This window comes from Thermobia domestica, chromosome 9, assembly GCF_964235325.1.
Source record: "Thermobia domestica chromosome 9, izTheDome1.hap1.1, whole genome shotgun sequence".
NCBI lineage: Eukaryota > Metazoa > Arthropoda > Insecta > Zygentoma > Lepismatidae > Thermobia > Thermobia domestica.
This window is the reverse complement of record NC_137462.1, coordinates 14,974,273-15,001,587: the sequence shown is the minus strand read 5'-3', so window position 1 is coordinate 15,001,587 and position 27,315 is coordinate 14,974,273. Positions and strand designations below refer to the sequence as shown.

The 27,315-nt window shown below is 34.7% G+C and overlaps 1 protein-coding gene across 2 annotated transcripts in view; it reads right to left on the bottom strand.

Moving 5' to 3' along the window:
* Positions 1 to 14,266: 14,266 nt before the first annotated feature.
* Positions 14,267 to 27,315, bottom strand: part of LOC145693898 (uncharacterized) — a 37,073-nt gene continuing 24,024 nt past the window's right edge. For both annotated transcript variants that reach the window (XM_081770065.1, XM_081770066.1), the window contains 4 exons: positions 25,119 to 25,301; positions 21,105 to 21,149; positions 15,515 to 15,702; positions 14,267 to 14,361 (listed from right to left, as the gene is read on the bottom strand). In XM_081770065.1, coding sequence (XP_081626191.1) covers positions 15,515 to 15,702; positions 21,105 to 21,149; positions 25,119 to 25,301 — 416 coding nt within the window. In that variant the 3' untranslated portion in view covers positions 14,267 to 14,361. The remainder of the gene's footprint in view (positions 14,362 to 15,514; positions 15,703 to 21,104; positions 21,150 to 25,118; positions 25,302 to 27,315) is intronic.

Sequence of the window (27,315 nt, the reverse complement as noted above, 5' to 3'; positions counted from 1 at the left end):
ATCTTTTTCTATTTTCTAAAATTTGCACTAGACTTTTGCTAATCCGGCCCTCAGTAGTCCGTCCTCTCAGTAATCGGGTCCTAACATCGCGTTAGCGTCTGCTATTATACATAACGGTAGAACAATCCGTCAACGATTTTATTGGTTTATGCTGTATTAGCGGGAAAATACATAAAGTATTATTGCGGCTTCCGTTTATTGTTGCTTCGAAAGTGGTTGCACGATAATGCATGACGCCTTCGAGCATCTTCATTGCTCCAACTGAAAATTTCGGATATGTTTCATAACAGGGCCGGATCCAGGGGCAATCGCCCTACCCCAGAATAGAATACTTCCTATTTTAAAAATAAAGCCTTTCCTAAGAATTTTCACCCTTGTATTTATTATAAATGTAAAATAAAACCTATTGACTTCGAACGACCGCCCTCCCCCAAACATTCAGCCTGGATCTGTCCCTGTTTCATGGTGAGTGATAAACTAGGTACAATCTTAAGTATTAAGTTTCTCTATTTTTCTGTGATAATATGTGTAACCTTATATTTAGTAAAGTATTGTATTCTATGTGTTAAGTTCAATTTCATTCACTCTCTATAATTCGGAACTTTCACTAATCGACCACCCATCTTTGCAAGAATTGGCTGGATTAGCCGAAATCCACTGTATTACTTTTTCGTAATTTATTAATGTTCACATAATAGAAAATAGATAATTAGTTAAAGTTGTTTTTAATTATTGAATATTATTTTGTAAATTAAATGTTACTGAAGATAAATAGAATTATTTATAACAAGCTATAGTAAATTAACCATATTTCAACTTCTACATACTAAATAACCAAAGAATTAACAATAATATTATAATGAGAAAAGTCATTATCCAAAAAATAAAATAGACATAATTAAAGATAATCGATGTCTATTAAAGGTAATCGACAAATATAGAAAAGCTTTGAAAATAATTATCACAAAGAATGATATAGAAGAATGTATTGAAAAGAACTGCAGAACTCAACCTGAACCAGAAACTAATTATTGGGACAACCATAGCCGGATGCTACTTGGGTAACCTGATATTCGATGTCGGAATGGAATTTCCAAACCGTTGGTGGCCGCTAACAAAGCTTTAGCGCCAACCAAATGGTGCCAATAAGATGACATGAACTGGCCATGACCGCAAATGTATTATACTGTATACTCCTATGAGTCTTCGCATCTTGTTTGAAGCAACCTGTGTTTGCAGCACAAGCAAAGAACCGCACACAGCCCGAATTATCTCTTCCTTATCGTCAAAGAACTGCAGCTCTGTGATGATGTGAGCAGCATTTTGCCTGGAATCACGTGGATAATGTGATTATTCTTACGGGCCCCATTGTGGGATATATAACCCTTTATATAATTGTAAAAATTTTCTTGATTGCTTCCGTAATATTCTTAATTACTTAGTTTAGGCCGTACATAGCTTTAGATGGTATATTATCACAAAAAGGCTTGTATCAATAAATTATCTTCATCCCCCACATTGCTGTTCAAAATGCATGATGAGAGAGCAGTCGACAACTTTTTTTAGCAGACGTTTCCTGCGGAAGAGAGGGCGGCTGGAACAATATTTTCAGTTATTTCTCAATTAATTTTAGTTGACAGCACTGCATAAGCAGTACAAAGATTCAATATTATATCTGGTTTGTGTCTCATATGTGATTTAACCCAATGTATGTTTCAATATAGTTAAATTATACAAAAACTTTCATGAAAAGCCAACCCCATCCCTTTGTCATACAGGTGGAAACATTGCGAATTCTGACGCTAGGGGTCTCCACCGGATGGACACTGTAACCACGGGTGAGAGAGAGGAACAAGGTAACAGTAACTTTTGTTTGTGCAGTGATTTCTTAATTAACTTACTACATTATAATTAGTGTTGATCATCTACGGAAAGCTACATCTTTGTACGAGTTTTGACCGAATTTAGATCAGGGGTTGGTGTGTACACCTGTGGTTAACTTCCCGCACCGCACTCGCCCCCTTCATATGAAAATCCCGTAGGTGGAGTACGAGTCTAAAGTTTTGAAAAAAAGAAAGGATCTCGATAAAAACTATTCGGGAGAGATAGTCTTGGTTAGTTACCTTTTAGATTCCTTCGGAACGGGAAGTCTGCGGCCAGTTTCGTCGTAGGGTAGTTACCCTTTTGAAACGTTGTTTCGTTTTACTCCTGTTTGTTGGAGTCGCGCTACAAACTGCGTGAATTTTAGTTAAACCATGTAAAATCAAGTTATAAACTTTAAACTTTCGTAGCTTGAATAAAGTGAACAGTGTCGAGTTCCTCTTTTAATGTTATAAGTACTGCTGCTTACCGGGACGGTCTTATTGGTAAAATGAAAGACGTGCATTGAACTGTGTCTGTTCTTTGGCTCAACACACGCGGCGTGTATTGAACTGAACTTAACACTACTTCGCGCCAATTTGTGCCAAAAATTGACGTATCATGACGCCTACGCGAAGTGCCGCAATTGTACATACTCGTATATAATTGTACCTAGACGTTTAAGTGATTTTAGTGTGAAATTTACATTTACTTATGTGTAACAGAAGAAATGTCAAAGTGCTAATAGTAATTATTCGCCAGGGATGAGTGTGTACTACTATCTTCAACATTAAGTTCAACAGCGCGGCCGTATCAGACCGGTTCCTAGCCGCCACACACTACAGATGATGCCTACGAACGCTTGACCTCTCTGCATCAACAAACACCTCCAAGAGCTAGATTCACCAGGCACAGAGAACAGCTAGAGTTGCTGGAAATCCTACAGAAATCTCTTCCATCAGCAGGAATGTATCACCAGGTCAGAAGTGGTGAGACCAACGGGGAACGTTAGGAGCAGCACCATCCAGGACTTCCAGAAGAAGAGGACGACGGAAGGAAATATAAAATTAACGTGCACGAACTCTGAACAGTTCGGTCTAACAAAATTTCAAAGCCCTTTTTTTTCTCGTCTCGATCAATTAAATGAAATTGAGTGTATAAAGTGCCGTTGTATTGGTGAGAAATGTGCTTCTTCAACATTAAAAGCATCCTAACAACGTATTCGGGTCGTCTTCTTCCAACTTCTCAAGGAAACGTAAGGTATGTGCCAAACATTAACATGTGTCATGTCTTTTGTTTCAGCTGCTGGGAGTGTGCGGAATTCTGAGCCATGAATTACAATAACATAACGTTGTTGTTTTAGTAATCTCCTCACTATCTGAAGTTAAAACTACAAAAATAACTTGTAAGAAAGAGTCTCTAGTTTATCTAAATTCACTTGTTTATCAAAATTTAATTATACTTTAATTCATTTTGTCTAATTAATCCCTTTATCGTTCTTAATTAGCTCTACCGCCTTGTCTACATTTTTATTAGCAAATCCCTTTGTACTTTCAGCCAGATAATTTTATGCAAAGAATCTTCCTCACTCTCCTTCATCATTCACTCGCAAGCTCCCCCCCCCCATTTTACAAGTTCTGCATTCTGATTGGCTAGTAGGTCTTCTGTGCTATGTAACAAGTGAAAGAGCCCATTACTTGTCCTCTGCAGCGGTATGTGAAACATATCTCTTATAAATTGTGTAAAACAAAATACTTTTATTAGGGTTGTTATCACTCGTTATTCTGTACGTAAGTATTTAATGTAGAATATTTAGCCATTCAATATATTGAAGAATTTTGTTAGCTAAATAGGAGTGAGATAGTAAAAAAAATAGTATTTTTGGAATATTATCTTACGTTGTTCCTCTGAATTATCATTGAAGGCAGTAGCAATATTGAGACCGATTCAAGTTAAAGCATGTGGTATACCATGATGTTATGGAATAAGTAAGTGTATGTATGAAATCGATAATCGAAGATAATTCAAGATTCATATTGGTTTTATTCTACGTGCCAGTTATAGAAAGTTTATTCTTGTTATATTTTGAATCTTTTTATTTATTTTCTGTTTTGGTAATAAAGTTTTGTTAATAAAATTTTGTTAATAATATGTTCTGTTTTGTTTAACATGCAAATTGTAAAATTATGTTGAATTTATTCCAAAGTGTTGTTGGTCAAGATAAATATCTACTTAATCCTGTACCAATGAAGGCTGAATGTTCAAATGTGCTTAATAATTATCTCTTTTTCAGCTATTTTCTCATGTATACGTGCGCTAAGCGACGTTGTAAAGTTCATGCCTGTTGAAGTTGTTTTTCAGGAAATACAACTTCCTTGTTGTTCCTTTTTTCTTTGCGATTTTTTAAAATTTAGTCTTCGTGAAAGTTGAACTTTCTGGGAGGGGGGCTGGTAATGGCGACATTACCCACCCACAACAACGGTACACCATTATGATATCGACGATGTTAAGGCAAAAGGTCGTAACCCTAAAAAAATTGAAAACGTTGTTTTTCATCTTATTCAGCTCATTATAGGTCACGCCATAGGTGAGAAAAATATTGTAAGCTTGTGTGTCCTATTAAGGCAAATAAACCACTTTTTATACTTGTGTCTTGCAAGGATGTAAATGGAAGTTAGTTTTTTTTTTTTTTGGCTCTTCTCAAAAAAGGCGGAAATGAGGCTTACGACTTTTTGCCTTAACAACGTCGATATTATATATATTTTTAAATGACTACGGTCATTCTGTAGTCCAGAGTATTGTTTGAAGAACATCAGGATAAATAACTTCCTACACCGAGAATAAAAGTTGAATTTTAGTCTTGAAATTCCGGAGATGGGGAAACTTTCAGAATTCTCTATCACAAGATTTTCTGTACCAGCTTACATACAGGTTTCTTGCTTTGTCAGCATCAATCTATACAGTCCCAAATAGACGGCAATCATTGATGTTTTCCTACGATGCGTGAAGGATACGGAAAATCATGGTTATGTACTTTGATAGACGTTATCTGGTTGTGTACGGACACTACACAGTGCCTATTCTCTGTACTATCTATATTTTTCTTCTTTAATTGGAAATAAACATACAGAAAAGAACTGAGTGCGTAGTATGATGCAAAGGTAAGGAATACGTAGCAGCTACTAGAAAATCTGTACGGAACAAATGTACAAAAATAAGAAGTATGTTGCAGCATCTAGAAAATCTGTACGGAACAAATGTACAAAGATAAGAAGTATGTAGCAGCATCTAGAAAATCTGTACGGAACAAATGTACAAAGATAAGAAGTATGTAGCAGCATCTAGAAAATCTGTACGGAACAAATGTACAAAGATAAGAAGTATGTAGCAGCATCTAGAAAATCTGTACGGAACATACATACAAAGATAGCGAGTACACATGCACCATCTAGACTGGTCAAATCCAAACGCGGTTCAAAAAATCTGCTCCATAATAGAAATTACACTTCTTCTACAATGGCAGGAGCAGCGCAAGAAAAACGTGCCTGCCTGTAACATAAATCTGCGAATTTTCCTTCTAAATACGCTTGATCTTTTTTCTCCATGTTTGATATATTTATCCTCAAACCTCAACGTTATTAAAAATCTGTGGTCAGTTTTGAAGCTCAGACTACGTAGGGGGTACCATATGCCATCCTCGCTGACCGACGTGAATGCTGTACTTTATGAGAAATGACAAAAGATTCACCTAAAGGCCGACAAACACCGTGCTCGTGGGTTTTCTCGGGGTACTCCCGTTTCCTCCCACTTTCTTCATTCCACCATTTCACTCATCTCTCATTATCACCGTCTCCTTTAGCCTAGCCGGCATAACCGTGGGACGTAAAACTCAAAGATTTCATTTCATTTCATTTTTTCACCTAAAGGCCACTCATGAATTATCTACCTTCATTGGATGATGGATCAGAGCTCTTTTACACTGTCCCACATCATATGAAAAAGAAAACTGTATTTTCTTTAGATATTTATATTTTCATAACCATTTTTATACTCATCATTAAATATTGACGAAATATTTTCTTTATATTAATCACTTTAAATTCTACTATTGCAATTCTAATTGAAATGCGGTTTATTTTGACTAAAGATCATATATAGCAGAAGTTTTAGTCTCTCTCTCTCTCTCTATATATATATATATATATATAAATGAAAATGACTTAATGACTCTTGAGCCACCTGACGGATCTCGATCATTTTTTCATATAGATGAGGTTCGGTCCTGGAAAGGCTTTCATCATTTCACTTTGACGGTGCAACTTAGGAGAGGAAAAAGGGTATATATATATATATATATATATATATATATATATATATATATATATATATATATATATATATATATATATAATCAAAAATTACCGATATTAGTGTCGAATCCATAGTTTTTGGGGTCGCTGACACTCCCGATACCTTTTTAAATCCAAATTCAGAACCCGTTAGTACTGTATGTCCCAAATGAATCTTATTCTCTCCGTGTGAAGACCAGGTACTGTGCAAGTTACTTATAATAATACAGCAACATCGAAACATATCTGCATTAGTGCTCACATATTATAGTATATATCGGTTAATGATGGCATTTATCGGTCAATAACGTTGTTCCGTTCAATTTTCTTTCCTATTGCACTAATGCATAATAACTTACACGATAATCCAAGATATCCGACAAAATATTTACGGTAATATTTAAGATTTTCTTTTATGTGGAATTCATTCAACATATACCATTGCAAATTAGTTTGAGTGTATGGGTGTTTAATGTTACACAGAAGCTAAATGATTTAATGAATTGTATTCTGATTACCACCTTGTAGACCTGAAACACAGTAGTAGCAACATTGAGATATAAAATAATATAATAAAATACAATTTTGTGTAAGATATCTTGAGTATCCTCACCTGTACACTCCCACTCAGGTACACACTTCTTTATTTGAAAGTCATACATATAGTCATCTCTGCAACGGCACCCGTTTCTCGGTGTAACACAAACTCTTGGACAACCTGTATCACAGCACAGTTTTTCACAGTAGCGAGTACCTGCGAAAGACCATTCCATACGTTGTTCTTCAGGTGGGCACCCTATACAAATGTGAATTTAATATATTGATTTAGTGTGATAAAAGATTTTATCTTTATGCACTTCTGAGCGAAAATGAATACCATCTTCACTTTGTTTCCACACAAGAAGAAATGGGCAATGCCTTTTTATGTGCTACATCTCTAATTGACTTATGATTCCTACTATCTATTTTGCGATTAAGATGGATCACCACCCGGAAGTCAGTACATATTTCAGCTCCTTTCCTTAACTACCGCAGAATGAAACGTTACATATTTTAAATATTGTGCTATAAGATAGAGTTATATTTCAGCTAGAGCGCAAGATACTGATTCATTTTGTTGTGTCTTCTGATATCGAAAAAGATAACAAATAAAAGAAAAATGTTTGATTCGTTTTACAATGAGTACACAAGATGGCACTTGATGTTAGATCTTACAAGAAGTGCTCAATTTTATGAAATATTTATTTGAATGTGTGAAGTACTTTAAAGTAACGATCTTATTACACACTAGATATATTGCTTGACCGTTTTTCATGTTATGTTTCACATTTTATGTATATATTAATTTACATTTAAAGAAATAGATTTTGAGAAGAAACTTGCGCAGAACGCCATAATGCGTTGTTGCCAAATTTGTACTTTTAATTCCTGGATTCTAGCGTTGCAGTTCGAGAAGCGGAACTTAGCTGTGAATTGCGGTAAGGGTCAAAAACTAATTTCTCCACTAAGTATCCACGCAGAACCCCATGATTACTTTTCTTATTATCTGGCACCAGTAAACACTCGACACTACCTGGCAACGCCGCACTATTTAAGTAGTTTTTATCATAGTACCGAGGACACCTAGTGATCCACCTTACAGAAAATTGGCGTCTAACAGTTGGACAGAACACATGATGGCTAGGAGACGATGTTACCTAGACTGAAATAATACAAGTAGTATATCTAGTGACAAACTGAGAACAACGTTTAACCCCTTAGCCCGCAGCTTTCTAACGGAAAGGTGTTTCTATTTTAATGTATGTTTGTTACTCAATTGAAATAATCACTTAGGAACATTATGCATGGTGATGATAATATTGATTGTTGACAACTCAACAATGAGATACATGAATCTAAAAAATCATTAAACTAATATCCCGAGTATACTCGTGCTCGCAATGAGACCAATATTTCCTATGGAACTTGTGTAAATACCAAGAAAAATGCATTTGAAAAATCAAATTAAACACAATATACGTAGCACTGAAATGCCAATACTTAAATCAGGGATGCAAATAAGCAACAACAAAAAAAAGCTACTAGCCTACATCCCACAATAGAAATATTTTACTTACTTACCTTCGATATGATATTAAAAACTCGCCTGTACCGATGAACTACTCGCCCCGGGCGAGTGAGCGAGTAGTTATTTTGAATTGAATTGAATTGAATTGAATTGAAAAAGGCTTTATTCAAGTGGGCGAGGTTCAGCATATTGCTGCTCTACCACCTAACCCTTGTCAAGGAAGTACATTGAGTTATACAAAAAACATACATACAATTGAGTCGAAAGATACGGTAACATACAATAAAAATTGAGGTATACAGTAAGATGATAAAAAAGAAAAGAGAAAAGTGGTACTTTTAACAAAACACACACACAAGTGAAGAAAAAAGGCATACAAATACAAACATGAAAACAAACACATACCAATCAATAACATAGAGGACCCTGACTTAAATATTATTTGCATCCCTGACTTAAATATTGCGTAAATATTTAGACAATTGTTTAAGATCTAACTGCAGACGAAAAGAATTGGAATGCTAAATAGAGATTACAGTGACATCTACCGGATAAAACCTTTACAACAAATTCAACACGACTATCTGCCGGTAACGTACAAAGATATGGGAAAACGAGTATAGTTGTCCTTTTAACAGATGTATGGGTGAACAGAAGTAAACCCGGGATTTTGTGTTTTCGATAAAATTAAACACAAATATTCTCGAATTTTTAACTTAAGAGTTAACAAGTTAGAATTCTACAATCCTAATAATATGACAGGATGCTTCGTAGCGTATGATTTACAAGTGACAACAATAGTAGTGCTTGAAATATTTGACAGAATAGCTGACACTGAACTAATAATTACAACGAGCATGGTTCACAAATAGCGTGAAAGACTACAGCATGATTGGTGAACAACTTTCGTTTTGTATTAACGCCTGCTGCTATGTATTAGAAACTAGCTTTCCTTAACTCCTTAGTAACTGCCATCTTTTTCGAGAAAACCGAAAAAGCATTATCAAAAGCTTTCATTAAATTCTGAAATTACATCGAAATAATATATCACATTACTTTTATACACACACCCCTTTCCTGCATCACACGTTCTTAGAGACTCTGGAATGCCCAACGAAAGTTGTTTACTAAAATATTGGTTAGCAAAGCGTCACATTCTCTTGAACCGATGCAGCATCTTCAACCCCTTCCTTCTTGAGGACAGATTTGAGCTTAGGGGTGGGCATGAAGTGCGCTGGGGAAATATCAGATTAATATGGGGGAGCTCAAGAACTGTGGTCCATCTTTCGGCCGAAAACTGACCCACAAGCCAGCCCATATCAGTGCAGATTATATATATTCAGGACAACCCCGGCTGAACCGGGACGTTTCGAAGCCCTAGGTTAATGATTTACTTAGTTCCCCAACTAAGCTGTCATTGAATAATGTAATATTTCCTAAATAAAATGGTACGCACTCGTATAAATTTCAAGCTATACACTGTGTGTTAGAGAAAGTAATAAAACTGAGAACAATGTTCACGAACCAACAATACTACTGCCTTCGCCTCTTTGCTCAAAAATCATTTGAAAGAGTGTTGTTGTGGAACTATGTATATTATTCATAAGAGCATAACTGACAAAAGATATTCCAAAAGAAACCTCCCAAGAAATGCTACCAAGAATGGAAACAACCCCTTCTACGCTGTGCAGCTGGTCAAGAGTATTAGTTTGAAGAGGATAACCTAGATTTGTAAAAATAATAACATTAATCGTTAAAGAAAAAGTAGCATTGTTACTTTTTCTAACACACCTCGTACGTGATGGTCGATGTCTTAGTATATTTCAAAGGACTTACCATTATACTGAAAAGTAGCATTCGTAACATATAACATTAGCAGAAGAAGAAGGGCCAAATTTAGAAATTTAGCCATTGTCTCATGACAAAGAAGTACGATATATTGACCGTAAGTATACGTCCTGACTCTTCTCCTTTGCAGTTATTCTACATTTTGAAAAACAAGAAATAAATTGTGCAAAACTTCACATAAAACCGCAGATTACACTTGAACCACAAGTTTCTGCACGTAGATAACAAAACAATTGTGTATTGTTTTATTATTAATCGTGACTTTACTTGATTAAGTGTATATTATTTTACTGTTGTGTTCTGCTAGCTAAACGAAAAACATCGCCAGTAAAGATGCAACAAAATTACGTATTACATAAGAAAGAAAACGTGAGTTTCATCAGAATGTGACACTACGGTAAACTTGGTGTAAGAGTGAAATATTCTACCCAGAAGATTAGCTAGTTCTGATTTCAATAGACGGAAAGCAGTAGACCGAAACTATTGTTGGGATTCTGATTCAGTGTTTCTTCCAGACATGATTTGGGGGGGTGGGCACTGCCCCCCCCCCGGAAGTCTGAGAGTGCCCCCGGAGAAGACCAAAATAATACGTCTATAATATAATAATAAATAGAATAGTATCAGCAGTGTACGCCCGGAATAGTAGTGTGAAACCCCCGGAACATTTTTCCTGAAAGAACGACTGTTCTGAATCACCATTCGACAGAAGGAACAGTAAAACCACCCGCTACTTCTTAAGCAAAGCCGTTGGGTTGACGTGAAGCACAGCAGAATCAGTCACCAGACGGTGTCAGCGATCTCACTCAACCAGGTATATATGACGTTGACACTTCCTCCCGTGTCAAACAATTCGGTAGTTAGGTCACAATTTATTCACTTTGTCCCATAACTTGTTCAACGTTTAAGGAAAAGAGGCTTAGTGGAAGAGGACCAACTTCATTCACTCGTATACTCAATATCTGACAATCAATCCAAATCACCATCAATAATGAAGTCATAATTTCTTACAATTTTTTTAACATATATTAAACTTTGTCCACGCTTTTTAGTAGAGGCAGCGTACCACTCAAACTTGGGGCTAAGTTTACATTTCAATACTCAACATCGCGTAAACAATGAAAATTCTGTCGTCCTAAAGTATTCGTTATGTTCCATTATAACGATGAACAACTTATATTGGAATAATAAAGGTACTAGTTTAGGTTGATTCCGTGATAATTTAGTATTCACATGTACTGCATGTATCTATCTTCTGTGGGCCGCTCTCTCCACAAGTAACTCTGAACAAAGTATTGGACATCGCAAACAAATTGGATCAAATCACTATTTTGTGAGGATTCATGTCTCATGGATTTCCAGCATAAAATTCTCTCTTTTATCCAAATTTACTCTCCGTTGTACTACAACAAGCGTGAACAAATTAAATGATATTGTGAATATATTGTGCTCTAACTACAATCTTCCGTTGTAATGTGAATTTCCACCACAAATTATGTTCTTCTACAAAATTTACCATTAATTATATGCTATACTTTATTACAAGTATAAACAAATTATGGGATATATATTTAATTAATTAGAACGATATATTCAGGGACTTTTGGTAGTAGTTTCTGATTAATTCGCTGTCATTAAATATAGAAATGTGAAGTTGTCTCCCCAAACTTCGTTGTTCGCTCTTACATGGATAAGCGTAAAGGAATACTGTGACATATTTAACCAATTTGAACAAATTGTGACTTAATTATTGGTAGTCGTTTCGATTGATTCTGTAGCATTGAGTGATTTCAGCTAATTTCTTCCTCTTATATTTTCAGTAAAAATTTAAATAAGTTGATGGTATCTGCTCCTGCAAGGCTGAATTCCTGTACAAAATCGATTCTTGGTATCACTTTCCTCCTACTATGCCCATCAATATTACAACCAGAAATGATATGTTCCTGACAGTTTCCGGTTATAATTAGTTTCGTTTGCGAGAGGAAGAGCTGAGAATGTTCTCGTCTCGAAAAGTTGTCGTGGAAGTGCAGTTCTTGAAAAGGTGTATTGTTTCCGATAGAAATGCTCAGTCGCGTCTCATCTCGTCTCTTTACACGAAAAGTGTGTCTCATGCCGTTACAATAGAGATATAAAGAGTTTTAATTGAAATTATTTTGAGAACGAAACGCTTTTTGCTTTTGATTACAACTTTTGCTTCAAGAAGATAAATATTGAAACCCGAACAAAGTAGCAATAATTTTAACCAGTACCAGTTTTAGTATAGTAAAAGGACAAGAAAAGAAACTATGACAGTCAGTAAAGGGAATCACGTAGAAAATACATTTTTGAATGAATAAACTTGCGTTTATAATAAAGTTTAAGAAAATCTCAATAGTTTTGCCTAGATGTGTATGCAACCGCCATATCTTCAATGTTTTGAGGTTTGCATATTAGTGTTGCGCGAAAGTTATATAAATGAAGGAATGTGATCCACAATTGGACGGACTCAGGGTAAAAGGTAACAAGTCATTTTTATTCATTTTTCAGAAGAGTCATCTTATTCCCTTTTTACTCATTGTGGATTCCATTGCAGCTTAATTATTCCCTTTTGCACGTCCCTTGTACTTGTTTTTGGTCACGTTTTTTTCATAGGGCTTTTCATACAAAAAAAAGTGCCATTTAAAATACTACAACTCTGTGTTAAAAACCGAAAATTGAAAAAAAGTGACTTGTTACCTTTTACCCTGAGTCCGTCCAATTAAAGTCACCGCTACTGATGGAAGTGTTGCCTGATTGACTCCATTAATTATATTAACCGAAGTAATGGCCCTAATTGTCTACTGCAAGAAAAATGAGTTCAGAAAATCGTTGTCGTTTAAGAGGTCTATTGTGGAATAATGGGCATACTAATTCTAAAATGTTATAAAGCCGCCAGTGTGATTTTAATAAGGTAAGGGAATCATGGTCATTCACCAACTCATACCAGCTTCGTGGTAAACTGCTATTTGTCCAGAAAAGGCATTGCAACGCTTCCGTAGCCTCTCTATAGTTTCCATCTGGCCCCACTGGACTCTTTCCTATTCCTCGAGTGAAGACAGCTCTCACACTACACCGCCATGGGGTCGTAATAGAGCCCAACGCTGTTTTGACGTGCTGCTTGAACGATACTGTAGCAAAGAACTCCCAGGGCGCCTTCCAAGCGTGGAAAATTTGTTGGCAGAAGTGCAACGTACAAGTTTCCTATTTTCAAGCATTTTTAATATCTGCAATATATTGACCCTCTCACGCCTAATTTGTTCTCATTATTTTTTATACGAACTCTGTACGTACAATTGTAGATTCCGTACTGTTATGCTATCAACATCATCATCATAGGTATTCTGCCTTTATTGACAGGTCACTTGCCGCAGCTGAGAAGCTTCCATGCTCCACGGTCCTCCGCTAGCTTCTTCGTCTTCGCGTATGATCTTTCTGTTTTTATATCATCCATTAATTGTAGTCTCCTTCGCCCCCTCTCTCTCTTTCCCGCCACCATACCCTCTAGGACGTCCCTCATGATACAATCTCTTCTTACGCAATGTCCCAACCAGTTTCTCTTCCTCTTCTTAATAATATCTAAAAGTGTTCTTTTCTCACCCACCATTCCTAACACTCTCTCATTCGTTTTGCGCTCGACCCAACTAATTCTTTCCATTCTTCTCCACACCCACATTTCGAAGGCTTCCATTCGATTTTCATCACCTTTACGTAATGTCCACGTTTCCGCCCCATACAGTACAACACTCCACACAAAGCATTTTATGAGTCTTTTTCTCAACTCTTTCTTCAAGGTCCCACAAAACAGACTTTTCTTCTTCCTAAAGGCTTATTTCGCCATTCCTATCCTTGCTTTTATTTCACGTTCGCACTTCATGTTATTACTAAGAATACTACCCAGATATCGGAAACTATTCACTTGTTCTATTTTCTCCCCTCCTACTTTTATATTTGACACAGACCCCTTCGTTCCAATGTTATGTTATGATATAGCTACTTGTAAATGCACCCAAACCTTGTATGGAGGTTATTTGATGAACAAACTCACATAAAACACACATATTAATATACTTTATTTTTTAAAAAAAAAATTACAACTGAATTACAAGTAGAGAATATAATATTTAACGTCAATAAGGAATTAATTTGATTTTTTTAATATTTGGAAGAATATTAAGTATTCCAAAACTGTGATCATATCCACTGCGATCATTGTTAAGAGCCCTGGAAAATAATAAACAAGTGTATTTTAAATAAGTTTTGTATAATTTGAGTAATGTAAATAAATCTATCACTCTATTATTAAACCTGCTCTAGTACTGAAAGAACTTTGATTGTAAATACTAATCATTAAGACTAAGTTCTCATAACAATTAGACTAGTGTGTAAAGGGTCTGAAAAAGCACGATATTTTGGGAAAAACAGTATTTAAATCAAAGTTCTTTCACTACTAGTCTAATTGTTATGAGAAAAACAGGGATATATGCTTTGTATTTTGGGAAAAACAGGGATATATGCTTTGTAGGCCAAAGAAAGCAGAAAATTTGGCTAGAAACTAAAATGTAACCTTTTATTTTTATTCAGCAGTTCATTGTTACACAGAATAAAAGACGTCTGTGTGACTCGAGCCAGCCCGCAAGCTGGACTCGGGCCTACAAAGCATATATCCCTTTGGACCCAGGCAGAACTCGGGCAGTAAATTTTTAAATATAAAACCATAACTCTTGGGCCTTTTGTTGCCTAATTTGTAAATATACTGAACAACGATACTTATTGAACTGTTCTTTCAGAAGAACTACAAAATTAAAGCACAACTGCAAAATTAAGCCTCTAATTGATGTAAATTTAAAATAAATTTCAGGCCCAAATGCTAAAACATATTTCAGACTCGGGTCATTATAAATTCACGGGCCGTGGCAGGCCAGGGCTAAAAATTCCGGTCAGTGCAGACCTCTAGAGAGTAACAAATTAGAGTAGAAAATCTTATAAAATACCCTGTTCTTGTTTCATGATATTGCATATTTACGTTTTTGCTATCAGAGACCACTCTGAGCTCCATGTCTCTTCGAACATATAGACGAACAAATTCAATAATAGTTCATTTTAATATGAAAGCCTACATATCTTGGTTTTAAATTAGCTAGGACTCATATTTCCAGATAAATTGGCAGTCTGGTGTCTGGAATATCTTAAGATTTGAAGTATATATTGTCCTCGAAATTGTCTTCTTATAAAGAGAAATCAAAAAGATTAGAAAGATTACTACTATAATTCAGAAAGTTCTACATTGCTGAGTTTTGTCATATAGAGTGTGCTACTAAAAGTACATTTTTCTGTGGTTGGTCATGTTCTAATAATATTATTAAGAGCAAATTACCTATATCATTTCTAAAGCATCACACTCTGCTTCAGGAATGCACATCCCACCTTCCCTCTCCCTGATGTAGCCTTCCACACAGACACAAGCGTATCTTCTAGGTTCACAAGATAAGTTGATAACTTGGTCAGCACATGTTGGCTCACAGCCGTATACAACGGGAAGTCTTTCTTCATTTTCTCCACAAGCTGTTTTTAGGAAAAATATATCAGTGATTTATTAGTCTTGTATTGGAAACTTACCTTTCATTTATTCTCGGTTTGTTAACAACAAACTTTGATACTGAATAAAGCCTATTTATCGAATTGCTCGGGGACTGTTGTCTTAAATATGGACTTCCATTGAATACAATTTGATAGAAAGGAAGTGAGTATCATTTTTAAAAAATAATAAGTTTCACTAAGAACTGAAGATGCAAAAATACCTTTTTTTGTGATGTAGCTGTATATATAAGGTGTTTCAAAACAACACCGACAACGTTTGGGAGGTGATTCCTGACAGCAAGATAAGACACAAAGTAAAGAACATCCTGGGTGCACAAATGCTTCTTTTCTTCTGAGTTATAGGCTGCCGAAAACAAAATAAAAAATAATTTTAAAGGCCCATAGGTCCAAAACTACGAGACCTATTGTAGTCAGGTCATGACTTCACTTAGGAACTAACATGTGCGCTATCCAAAAATACATGCTTCAGAATCCTAAGGTACTCACGCAACAATTTTTAGAGAGGGAGTTTGGCTTTGGTCATCTAATTTGAAGTACTCACAAACTACTTCTATAAAAATAGTTGGGAAAGTACATTAGTGTTCTGAAACATGATTATTTGGATAGGGCACATACTAGTTCCTAAGTGAAGTCTTGACCAGGCTACGGTAGGTCTCATAGTTTTGGAGCTATGGACCTTTAAAGTTCATTTTTTCATGTTTTCAGTAACCTATGACTTCGATAGGAAGCATTTGTGCACCCAGGTTGGTCTATACTTTTTTTTTGTCTCACCTTATTGTCAGGAATCACCTCCCAAAAGTTGTCGGTGTTGTTTTAAAACACTCTGTGTATTTTTGGTAAACATTTGATCTGGGAAGGTCACGTTGAGTATGTTTGCGGAAAAAACTTTTGCGTCTCTGCATTCTCTTAGTAGACTGGAAAAGTCTACTGTTCGCAAAAAAAAAAAAAAAAAAAAAAAAAAAAAAAAAAAAAAAAAGAAGAAAGAAAAAAAAGAAAACAAAAGAAACTAGTGGAAAGCTTAGTGCTTTAAAGAACATAATACTGCAAGGCGGTTTATTTAGATTTGAGCAAACATCTATCGAATAGACAGCAAAGGGTTCAAAATGCCAGCGTCCGTCATACATTTAACTTGGAATATTTTGATCATTGAACCAGCTACTTTTAAAAGTTGAATTGGACGAAATTGAAGGTAGGACGAAGATAGTACATATTTACAATTTTATTTAAGATATTAATAAGCAAAAACCCAGAGTTCATAATGTCACGTTTTTAGTACCAGCATGAATCCCATCAACGCAACACCAGAAATAATGAAAAGACACTACTTTCTCTGCCAAGGCCTAAAATTTGTACTGTGTCAAATTCACTCACTGTCAAAGCCTCGAAATTGAATGACCTCCCGGAGAATATTTGAAAGTCGTCCTCGATAGCCATGTTTTTAAAAATCAACTCAAAAATTACATCCTATTTCAGACTTACCAACACAATTAACTAAACCAATACGTACTTTAGTCTAACACATTGTCATTACTCTTCTTATTATATTTTTTGTTCTGTATTTCTAAATATTTTATTTTAAATGTGTTGTCTTTTCAATGTTCTTGCCATACTCGGTACTTTTTTTTCTACTTCATTTTTTTTGTCATTGTTGACAATGTAACTGTGTACGTGTATCAGACCGAACAGAAGATAAGGCTCAAACCTTAACTCAGTCTTTAATAAATTGAATTTGAAATTTTATATACATACACACACACACACACACACACATACATATATATATGGGTCGTACACCATTTATAATGTCTAACCCTGATAACGGAGAAACGAAAAGAGGGAGAAAATCGAAACTTTGCACGCTAAAGTAGGAGACCATCTTTCTATGTGTGTCGGAAAAAGTGCTTAGGATAAGTACCATATTTGGTTACTTATATGGTTTGCAATAGATATGTAAATTATTTTGCCGTTTACAGAACTTCAATATGTCAAACCATTCCGGAGATATGATACACGTTTCTGAAGTTTGCAACACTGCTTAAATCATGTAACTGGTAGAACTTGTTGTAATTACAGCTACTAAAAGCTATTGCTGTAATGTTATAAAAGAGAAAGAAAACAATAATCATTTTAAATATTTTCCACAAATGCTCCATTTTTAGCAGTATTGCGAACTTTAACAATATTTATCATATTTCTGGAACGATTTGAGACATCGAAGTGCTGTAAACAGCAAAATAATTTGTACGCCGATTGCAAACCATACAAGTAATTAGATATGATACTTATCTCAGCATATTTTTGAAATAAAATACTTTTTAAAAGAAATCAAATTTCCAAGCCCTAAAACTTTGATCTTATTCATTTGAAATAAGTCATACCATGAACATAATATCCAATGCTAAGGTACTTTCGATGTGTATTACCTTGTGCATATGTGTTGTGCTATTTGTGTATTAAAGGCTTCAAATATTTGGATGTTTGTGATATTGTAAGATCCTTAGTTTGCAGCATTGAATAATAAATGTGGTATTTTATGTTTTTGTTTGACATAGTGAGTTAAAATATGTAATAATCTGACGTAATGGTATTTGGAAAAATAAAACTTTATACTGGGTTGGCAACACTGTTTGTTGCGTGTTTCTGTTTAATACATGCATAGATGTCCCCCTCCTTATATTTGCTCCGTGCAAAGTTTCGCTTTTCACTCTCTTTTTTTTTCTTCGTTATCACGGTTAGACAATTATATATGGTGCACCCCATATATATATTTACAGTTATAATGAAGTAATAATTTTGATTGCCTTAATTTATTATACAGGGTGACCCAAAGTAGGTATACACTCCTGCATTGATCAAGTATAACATTCTAGTTTATGGGTTATTTTGCTTCGGTTCTTCCGAGCTTAAGATATAAGTACAAATATATTTTGAACAAATAATAAAGAAATTAAGTCTACCTGATGGATAACAATAAGAAATTATATAAAATGCAATGAGCTGATCAGTATGGTACTGTATACCTACTTTTGGGCCACTCTGTATTTCAGATTAGTTCGTGCTAGTATTCAACGTTTTACTAAAATGTTTTGTAATGGAACATTACTTTAACACCTCTATAAACAGTTAATTGGATCTAGGAAACCCGCTGCATGGATCGATTTGAAGTTGTTTTGTGTGTGTGTATGTGTGTGTGTGTGGAATGACCGACTTTCTTTGATTCGATTCTTAATACTTTTATTCCGAATGCAGTAAATAAATGTGATATTTTTCGTGCTAAGCTGGAAGATGGAAGGCGGAACGGATTGATGTCTCTTCACTAAAATCAAAGTTTTTTTTTTTAAATCTAAGAAGTTAACAGATAAAAAACATAAGAAATTGATTTTTTTATTTAAAAAAAGAAAAGAAGTGAAAAAGCAACAGTTAAGATATGTATATCTCTATATAATTTTGATTTGTAATTTTAATGTAATAAGTGTAGAAAAAGATTTGGTTCAACCTGGCTATTAAGTGAGAAAAGCACTGAATCAAACTTACAGTGTTTATAAATACGTATAATCAGTATAGTCAGTATTTTCATCTTCCCAAGACTGAAATATATTATACTGAAATCCAGAGCAAAACCGTTGACAAAAATCTAAGTAAACAATTTGTATCATTAACAATTTTTAGTTCCGAAATATTGAGACTATTTTTTTGTCGACATTTATCGAAATACCTAAGTAGAAACGATTTACCGATTTTGATGTACAGGGTTATTCAAAAACAAGGAACATATTTCAAACGTTTATTTCTTCCAAACTACAAAAGATAGAAACATGATTCGAACGTTACTTGATTAAGAAAAGTTTACAATTTAAACAGCCCGGATAGAAGTTCCAATCACGGCCGCATTGGCGCTGTTGTTTGTTGTTGTTTGTAGTGAAATAGCGGCGTCACCACAGGAGAAGACTTTTTGGGTGCTACAATTGGCAAAACTTGAGTCCATTGTTGCAATTCAGCGAGCATTTCGCCGTCAATTTAATAAACAACCGCCGCATCATAAGGAAATTTACGAGTAGCATCGAAAATTCTTGAATGACACCATTCCAGGACGTTGGATTGGAAGAGGAGAAACAGAAGATCAACTCTATCGCCGGTGGCCTCCCAGGTCTACAGATCGCACTCCGTGTGATTTTTATCTACGCGGTTACGTAAAAGACCGTGTTTTATCCCTCCTATGCCTGATGGTCTTGAAGGTCTACGACATCGAATTGTTGAAGCTGTGAATTCGATAACTAGAGACCAGCTGATTCGTGTGTGGCAAGAAATGAGCCACCGTTTTGACATTTGTTGTGTAACACACGGTGCTCATATTGAAAGCACACCATAATTACTAACAATAAATTGTAAACTTTTCTTAATCAAGTAACGTTCGAATCATGTTTCTATCTTTTGTAGTTTGGAAGAAATAAATGTTTGAAATCTGTTCTTTCTTTTTGAATAACCCTTTATATTAATTCTTTCTATTTAATAATGATGTTTGATCTGAATTCTTTTGTTATATGTGGAAATTTTACAAATATGGTTTCCTTTAAGAATTCCTGCTGGTGGCTAAGCTGTTAGTGTACTTGCTTTTGACGTGGGAAACCTGTCTCATATAGCTTCACTACTGAACGGGACGCTAAACTCAAAATCAAATCAAATGGTTTTCCTTAAATGCAAAAATTGATATACCTTCTATAGAGTGTTATTTTAAGGAATCAAACGAATCCTTTCATTAAATGCGGAAACATCGAATCAGAATTATATTGCATTTAATACAATAGATGAAAGTACTACAAAACTACTTACAAATATAAAAAGATAAAACATTTATGTATTGCATTATTTAATGTTTTTAGAAAAAAACGGCTGCTAACATATAAAATTTTGGGTTTGCTTTTAAAGTCTGGTTCACAATTATATTATGTAAAGCAGTGGGCATTGGCACACATGCAAGCTTTCTCTTTTTACGATAGCAGGTTTCTTCAAGATTATAGCTTTTGTGTGATCACTATTCAATGTTTCTTTCAATATTTTTTTCAAACCTATCGTTTTATTATGTTATTTAGCTTGCTTCTCTTTCCTTCTATCTGTGACAGAAGTAATGATTTTCTTGTTGTTGTTTTTTTTTTCAACATGATTAGTTTTATTTCCATTCCTTTTATGAGCAGCACTATCAAACATGACGTGAAAAACGAAACTATATAAGGAGGAATTGATAAAGCGGATGTACTAATACATGTAAAGTAACACATGTAATACATATAGAACAATCTGGAGCTAAAGAACTATTAAAATTTTATTACTCTAATAACCACAACACTTTCGAGGTATTGTTCGCTTACCTTCTTCCGGAATATCAGGATGAGGGTCAATGCTTGGGTCGTTTACTGCAAAGAAAATAAGTAAGAGAAAATATATTGAGATATTTGATGATATGCCTGTCCATTGGATAAAAACAACAATATAGTACTTCTGTAAAACTAAATGTAAAGGGTGAGCCGAAAATCTCATTATCTAATACGTAGATGAGGTATAAATCCTCGCTTTGATCGTGTTTCATTACAGAGACTGACGTAACTGTTGTCTATTTCTTTCCAGGTATCTCTCATTATGGTAATGTATTGTTTTTTTCTGTTTAGTGCATTCTATTATTTCATTACAGATAGTGAAGAGTGTGAAAGATGATTCATCGTATAATACGAAGATAATGATTATAATAAGGTCCAGTGTTTATTAGCGAGTTTTCACAGGCTAAATCAATGATCGATATCCAAAGTGATCTAGCTGCGAAGTTTAACAAGCTTCCCCAACAAAACAAATGATATTGCGATTGTACAGTAGAGAGAGCTTTCTGAAACAGGCGGGATCAAAGATAGACAATTCTGAGGGCGACCAACAACGAGGAAACAACGTTATCCTGGTACTACCTTATTTGCTAAACGGTCACGCAAAATAATAATAATAATAATAATAATAATAATAATAATAATAATAATAATAATAATAATAATAATAATAATAATAATAATAATAATAATAATAATAAGTCCAGAAGCGATAGGAGAAAAGAACAATACCATACACAACATTACGAATTTGATACAATATTTCGGTTTGAACTCATTCGGGCCACCATTTGTAAATAAATTAACGAATAAAAGCGTAAGTAATAAAGGTTTAACAGATACTTCCGTCTCCTCGATTTTTTTAATTTTGTGACTGTAATCTACCGCAGTGCCAAAGCAAGTAAGATTTACTTGTAGAGTTTCTTTGAAGGTTTGAAGACAAGCGCTCTTAAGTTTTTTATTTGGGTTTCCATCTCCGCAACACTCTTATTTACCCCAAATTTCTTTGACGATGTTGCTAACAACGTAACCTATAACTTACGATATTACAGAACTGGTTTGTTCCTCGATTGTAAGGTCGAGAACATTAATTGTGTATGGTTTTAACAAGATGTAGTGGGCATATATTTCATTGCCGTGACAGAATCCGTAAATGATTTCTTTCCAAACAGATGGATTGATCGGGGTTTTCCACAGTTGCCAATATCTCTGTACTGTTCTCACACAATCTGTGCTTTGGGTATATCCAACACAAAACTACCAGCACTCGTTACCATGGAACAGGTGAACTTAAATAAATCGGTTCGCTGAAATTTCTGTGGATGATTTTACACCGTACTTGAAGACGAATAGATTCTCTGTTATGAAAATGATTGTGTGCACACAGAGACCGAAATCTGTTTTTCGTTTAGCCTGCTGTCATTCCTGATACATCAATATTCGAGAAAAATATATAGGGGATATCGAGACTTTCGTTTACTTTAGTATAGTACTGTTGATGATTTGAAAATTGAAGACTTCATAGTAATAATTAAAATAATAACAATATTTACTACTTAATAGCATCGTTCTGTTTTATTTCTTGCCTTATAAATTCCAAGTCAATGTTTGCTGTATCCTTAAGTTAAAACAGACATTAGTTAATATATAGTTATATATCTTGCTTTTAACTTACAATTTCTGTGCATATCATATGACATGGATTCCTACTACTGCATTCCTATGTAGTATACTGTTCACACCCGCTAATTATTTTTGAACAGAAAATAGTGAAGATTCAGCAACAGGCAAGATAGCGCGATATCTTTCTTTACATTTTAATTTCAATGAAAGTGAATCACTTTCTTCGGAATCTTTCTGCTATACCCCAAAATCACATAATGAAGTTAACAAAAAAGGACCTTAATTCGAGTCTAGAAATGTAAGGAGTGTGACAGATAAATCCTATGGAGATATACAAATGCTTTAATAAAAAATCAGTAGGGCGTTATAAATGATAGAAGGAAATAGATAGATAAATTTTTATTAAATAATTTCTAAGCTAAGATTTAATAAAAGAAAAAAATATATAGATAGAGGGAAGCGATTTTGGTTTTAAACTTTTAAAGAGATCATTTGGGAAAGTACTACAAGGGATGAAGGAAAAGCAAGCTCGAGGTACGTAATATATCCTAATTCAACTAATAAAAGATAGTAGAATTTAAATTATGTATATGTACTATTCTTCTTAGTTTAATTACCCATAATTATTCACAGAGGCCAAAAAGACTGTGATAATGCGGTGAATTGCATTGACTGAGTATAGAAAATTGAAAGAGACTGAACCATCCCAAGCAAAATGTCACGAACACGGTGTTTTCCCACGACAAAGCCCACTTGGGGTGCAGGGGTTTAACCAGAGACTCAACGCACCGAAAATCAGCGCCATATCACTAACTCAAAGTGGACTCATGTAACCTACAACATGAAACTTTCATAGCAGGAATAAAGCAATAGATTTTGATATTTTTTTTAAATAAGATCATGTTAAAATGTGAACATTATACAAAAAATTCCAACTTCATTATCCGAACACCTATGATTAACATTATAGTTCATGAGTCATCGGCGAAGGTAGGAAATGGCATATCTCGAAAAATCATAATTTTAAGTTATGATCTCTATCCATTTTATTTAACTTGCTCTATCAGCCATTTAAAAATCATACCTGAATTCGTTATGTTAACGATGATATGAACTTCTTGAAAATAACATATCATTTAATTGATTACTTAAAAGAGTTTTGAAGATGAGTAACTAAGTTAGAGCTATTTGTCTTTTTATTATTTCTTTTATATTTTTTTTTTAATTTATTAATGACCAATCTAGTGTAAGTTACTCTCTAGAAATGAAAAGAAAGAAAACTGAACAATTAACATTTTTTGCAATGCCTGTCGGAAAAGACAAAAAGCACTTATAAAAGCACATGATCCAAAGTTGAAAGTCCGGACAGGGTAGACCCCGCGTGAGTGTACTGCTAATGAAGATAGAACATAAATATTACTTTAATATTACTAAAGCATTTTGGGGACTTAAAACTAGGAGATTGTGTAAGTACCCAACCTAAAACAGGAGCCAGGCCTGAATGACGCATTTTCCACCAGAAACAACTCGTAGTTCCCTGTTATACAGAGTCTTCCAAAAGTCCTGCAAAAAAGTAAAAAGCTGTAAGTTTGAAAGTACTACTTACAATTTTGTATTTTGTTTGTGATGTTTACTGGAAATGTTAAAAGTTTTGCTGGCAACAATGAGCGGATGTAATCGTTGACGTCATAACCACAAATCACGTGACAAAGATGGCGTCTACTCAAGAGAAAGGGCGGCAGTGTGTGGAGTGGTTTTGTGAATTAAAATCTAGTGTTTTGGTGAGAAGAAAATTTCGACAAAAATATGAGAAACAACCACCTGCAGGTTCGAGCATCAAGAGATGGTACGATAAGTTCCTAGCTACCGGAAGTATCTTGGATTTGCCTCGTAGCGGAAGGCCAACAACCAGTGTTGATGTGATTCAGTCCGTGCAGAAAAGCGTGTTGCGAAGTCCGTAGAGATCGTTGAAATGCACGCCTTGTGACTACTGGCTTTGGGGACATGTGAAGACAGAAGTTTACAAGCAAAAACCGAAAGATGTTCAGGACCTCCTGAGGAAGATACGTGATACGATTGGGAGTATTACAGATGAAGCACGTCGAAATGCCATTCTTGGATTCCCGAAAAGACTTCAGCAATGTTTGGACGTAAATGGTGCTCAGCTGGAGGTTTGGCGTTGAAAAAATGCTTGAAAACAAAATTTCAGACTTTCTTACAAGTCCACTAAGAGTTTTGTACAAATGCAATAAATGGTTACAAACTTACAGCTTTTTACATTTTTGCAGGACTTTTGGAAGACCCTGTATGCCACTAATCTAAAGTAAAGATATATCACCAAGAGCGAATGCAGTCTACAAACTAATAGAAATAAGTGGGAAAGATTACAGATTTTCTTAATTTCGCAGTCTTTCTTCGTAATGCACGTTCCATTAATCGTCTCCCTTATATAACCCTTGGCACATTCACAGGTGGTAGCAGGCTTCTTCTTAGGACACGGCTTATCATTGTCCAGACACCTTTTTTCACAACCCTTCTCTCTACGTTTCCTCTTCTCGTTCTTCCCGCACACTGTTAAGAAAAAATACGTATCTTTACTTCTTTATGTCCTAAGATACACATTAACTATTGACACAAATATTTCAAAAGTTTTATACTTTTAGAATTAATCTTTACATTTATTATTTGCCTAATGATTTGTTGACAAAATTATAAATTTAAAGAAAAAGGTAAATAATTTACTATAATGTTTCAGTTATTGCAATATGCCTGTGCATCTTCTACTAAGCTATTATTATTGCGACATGACTCTTAACATGAATTACACTAAATTCGATTCATAACTTAATTCGCAAAAGTGGTACGAATTTTCAAATCAGTTCCAAAATTTGTTTTATCTATAAATACTAAACCCGACAATAACAATAGTAAAAGTAGGTTAGGTTATTGTTATAATTGAAGCCACGCGTTCCATAACAGCACAAGTCAAGTTTCTGGCACTATATGAGCTATATATATCGTTGTAATTGTCTAACGGAGCTCTATCCTTTGATATTCACAATAACACAGGTTTCCATATCTTCCGCATGTTACTGACGTGTTGAATTGAATTAGCACACAAGTCTATGAACCTGTGTTGTTCTGGAAAGCAAACATCCAAAACTGCTAAGGCCAAGGATATTGAAGAATACCTGTCCTCAATTTTACCTACAGAGCAAGCTTCTTTCAGAGACTTCTCGTCCACTATGGCAAAGATCAGACTCTCAGTACTGAGAAGCCAAGATGTGAAGTCTGGGATTTTGATTAAGTGAAGGAAAAATATGAGTAAACTAAATGTGTTGTTTGTTGAGTTGAATTCATTTTGAGCTTAACGCCTCGTTCAGCAACGAGACTATACGAGACGTAAACCTACTAATTAAGTGAAATCCAAACCAAATGAGCTCTAGCTGGGGATCAAACACGGATCTTCCACGCCAAAGGCGCATACGCTAACCGCTTAGCCACGAAGGAGCTAGTGTTCTTTGTTGTAATACATTATTGTGAAGAAATAGACTGGGTTTATGCACATTGACCGTTTGTTGATTCATTTTCAGACATTATTGCTTAAACATAACTATATTCCTTTTACAAATCAGAGTCATAATATCTAAAACCAGTAACATACGAATGAGTTCTATAATAACACAAGTCCAAGATTTTCATTATTTTATTATAGAACAAATACTTGTAATACCCGTTATTTTAATACTTAGTAACATTTCTTATTAAGTAAAGTGTAAGTATGAAAAATCTTAATTTCCAAGTTCACATTTTCATGAAATCTTCAGTTTTTAGAGGCTTTCTCAATATCTAGTCAGTTGGACTTGTGTGGTTATGGAAGTCACTGCTTCAATTTAGTTTTAAGACTCTTTGAACTAAAGACAAACGATTTTGTCCGTGGGAAGCGAATTTATCATTCATTGATACGAATTCAATAGCTTATGATTAGCACAGAGGAATAGTGAGACTTTGCTTGAAACCGTTTTGTCTAAAGCAATGAAATGTTATTGGGGATATTTCCTTATTTTCTTCTAGATAAGGAAGTGAAACATTACTATTAACTGTTTCTCTACAAGCGTTAGACATAATGTTCGAAGTTAGATGTAAGGGAGATTTTTACTTTACGGAATAATTTATTCACTTGATGGAATTCAAATATGTAGTAGGAAAATGCAAATGAAAAATAAAGTCCGCAGTAACATGTAAAGAGATTTTTTAATATAATAAATATTTTAGGGAAGTTACCGGTGACATCTAACTCCATCACCGCAGTCATCGAGACACCGTGACACCATAACCGTCCCTTATCTATCTACTAAAACCGTAAGTGATAAAAACGTATTACTAGTCCCGGTTTCAATATTGTTCCTTACAGAGCAAAGCGGTAATTGAAAGTGGAAAACAGTTTTGGATATGGATTCTGAATCCCAAGTATATTTCTTTCTCAGCTGTCTTATTCTTTTACTGAGCGTATAAGTGGTAGACATAGTAAGGTTTCTGGTTTCAACAATAGATTATGCCTTAGAGCAAAACAGTAATAGATGAT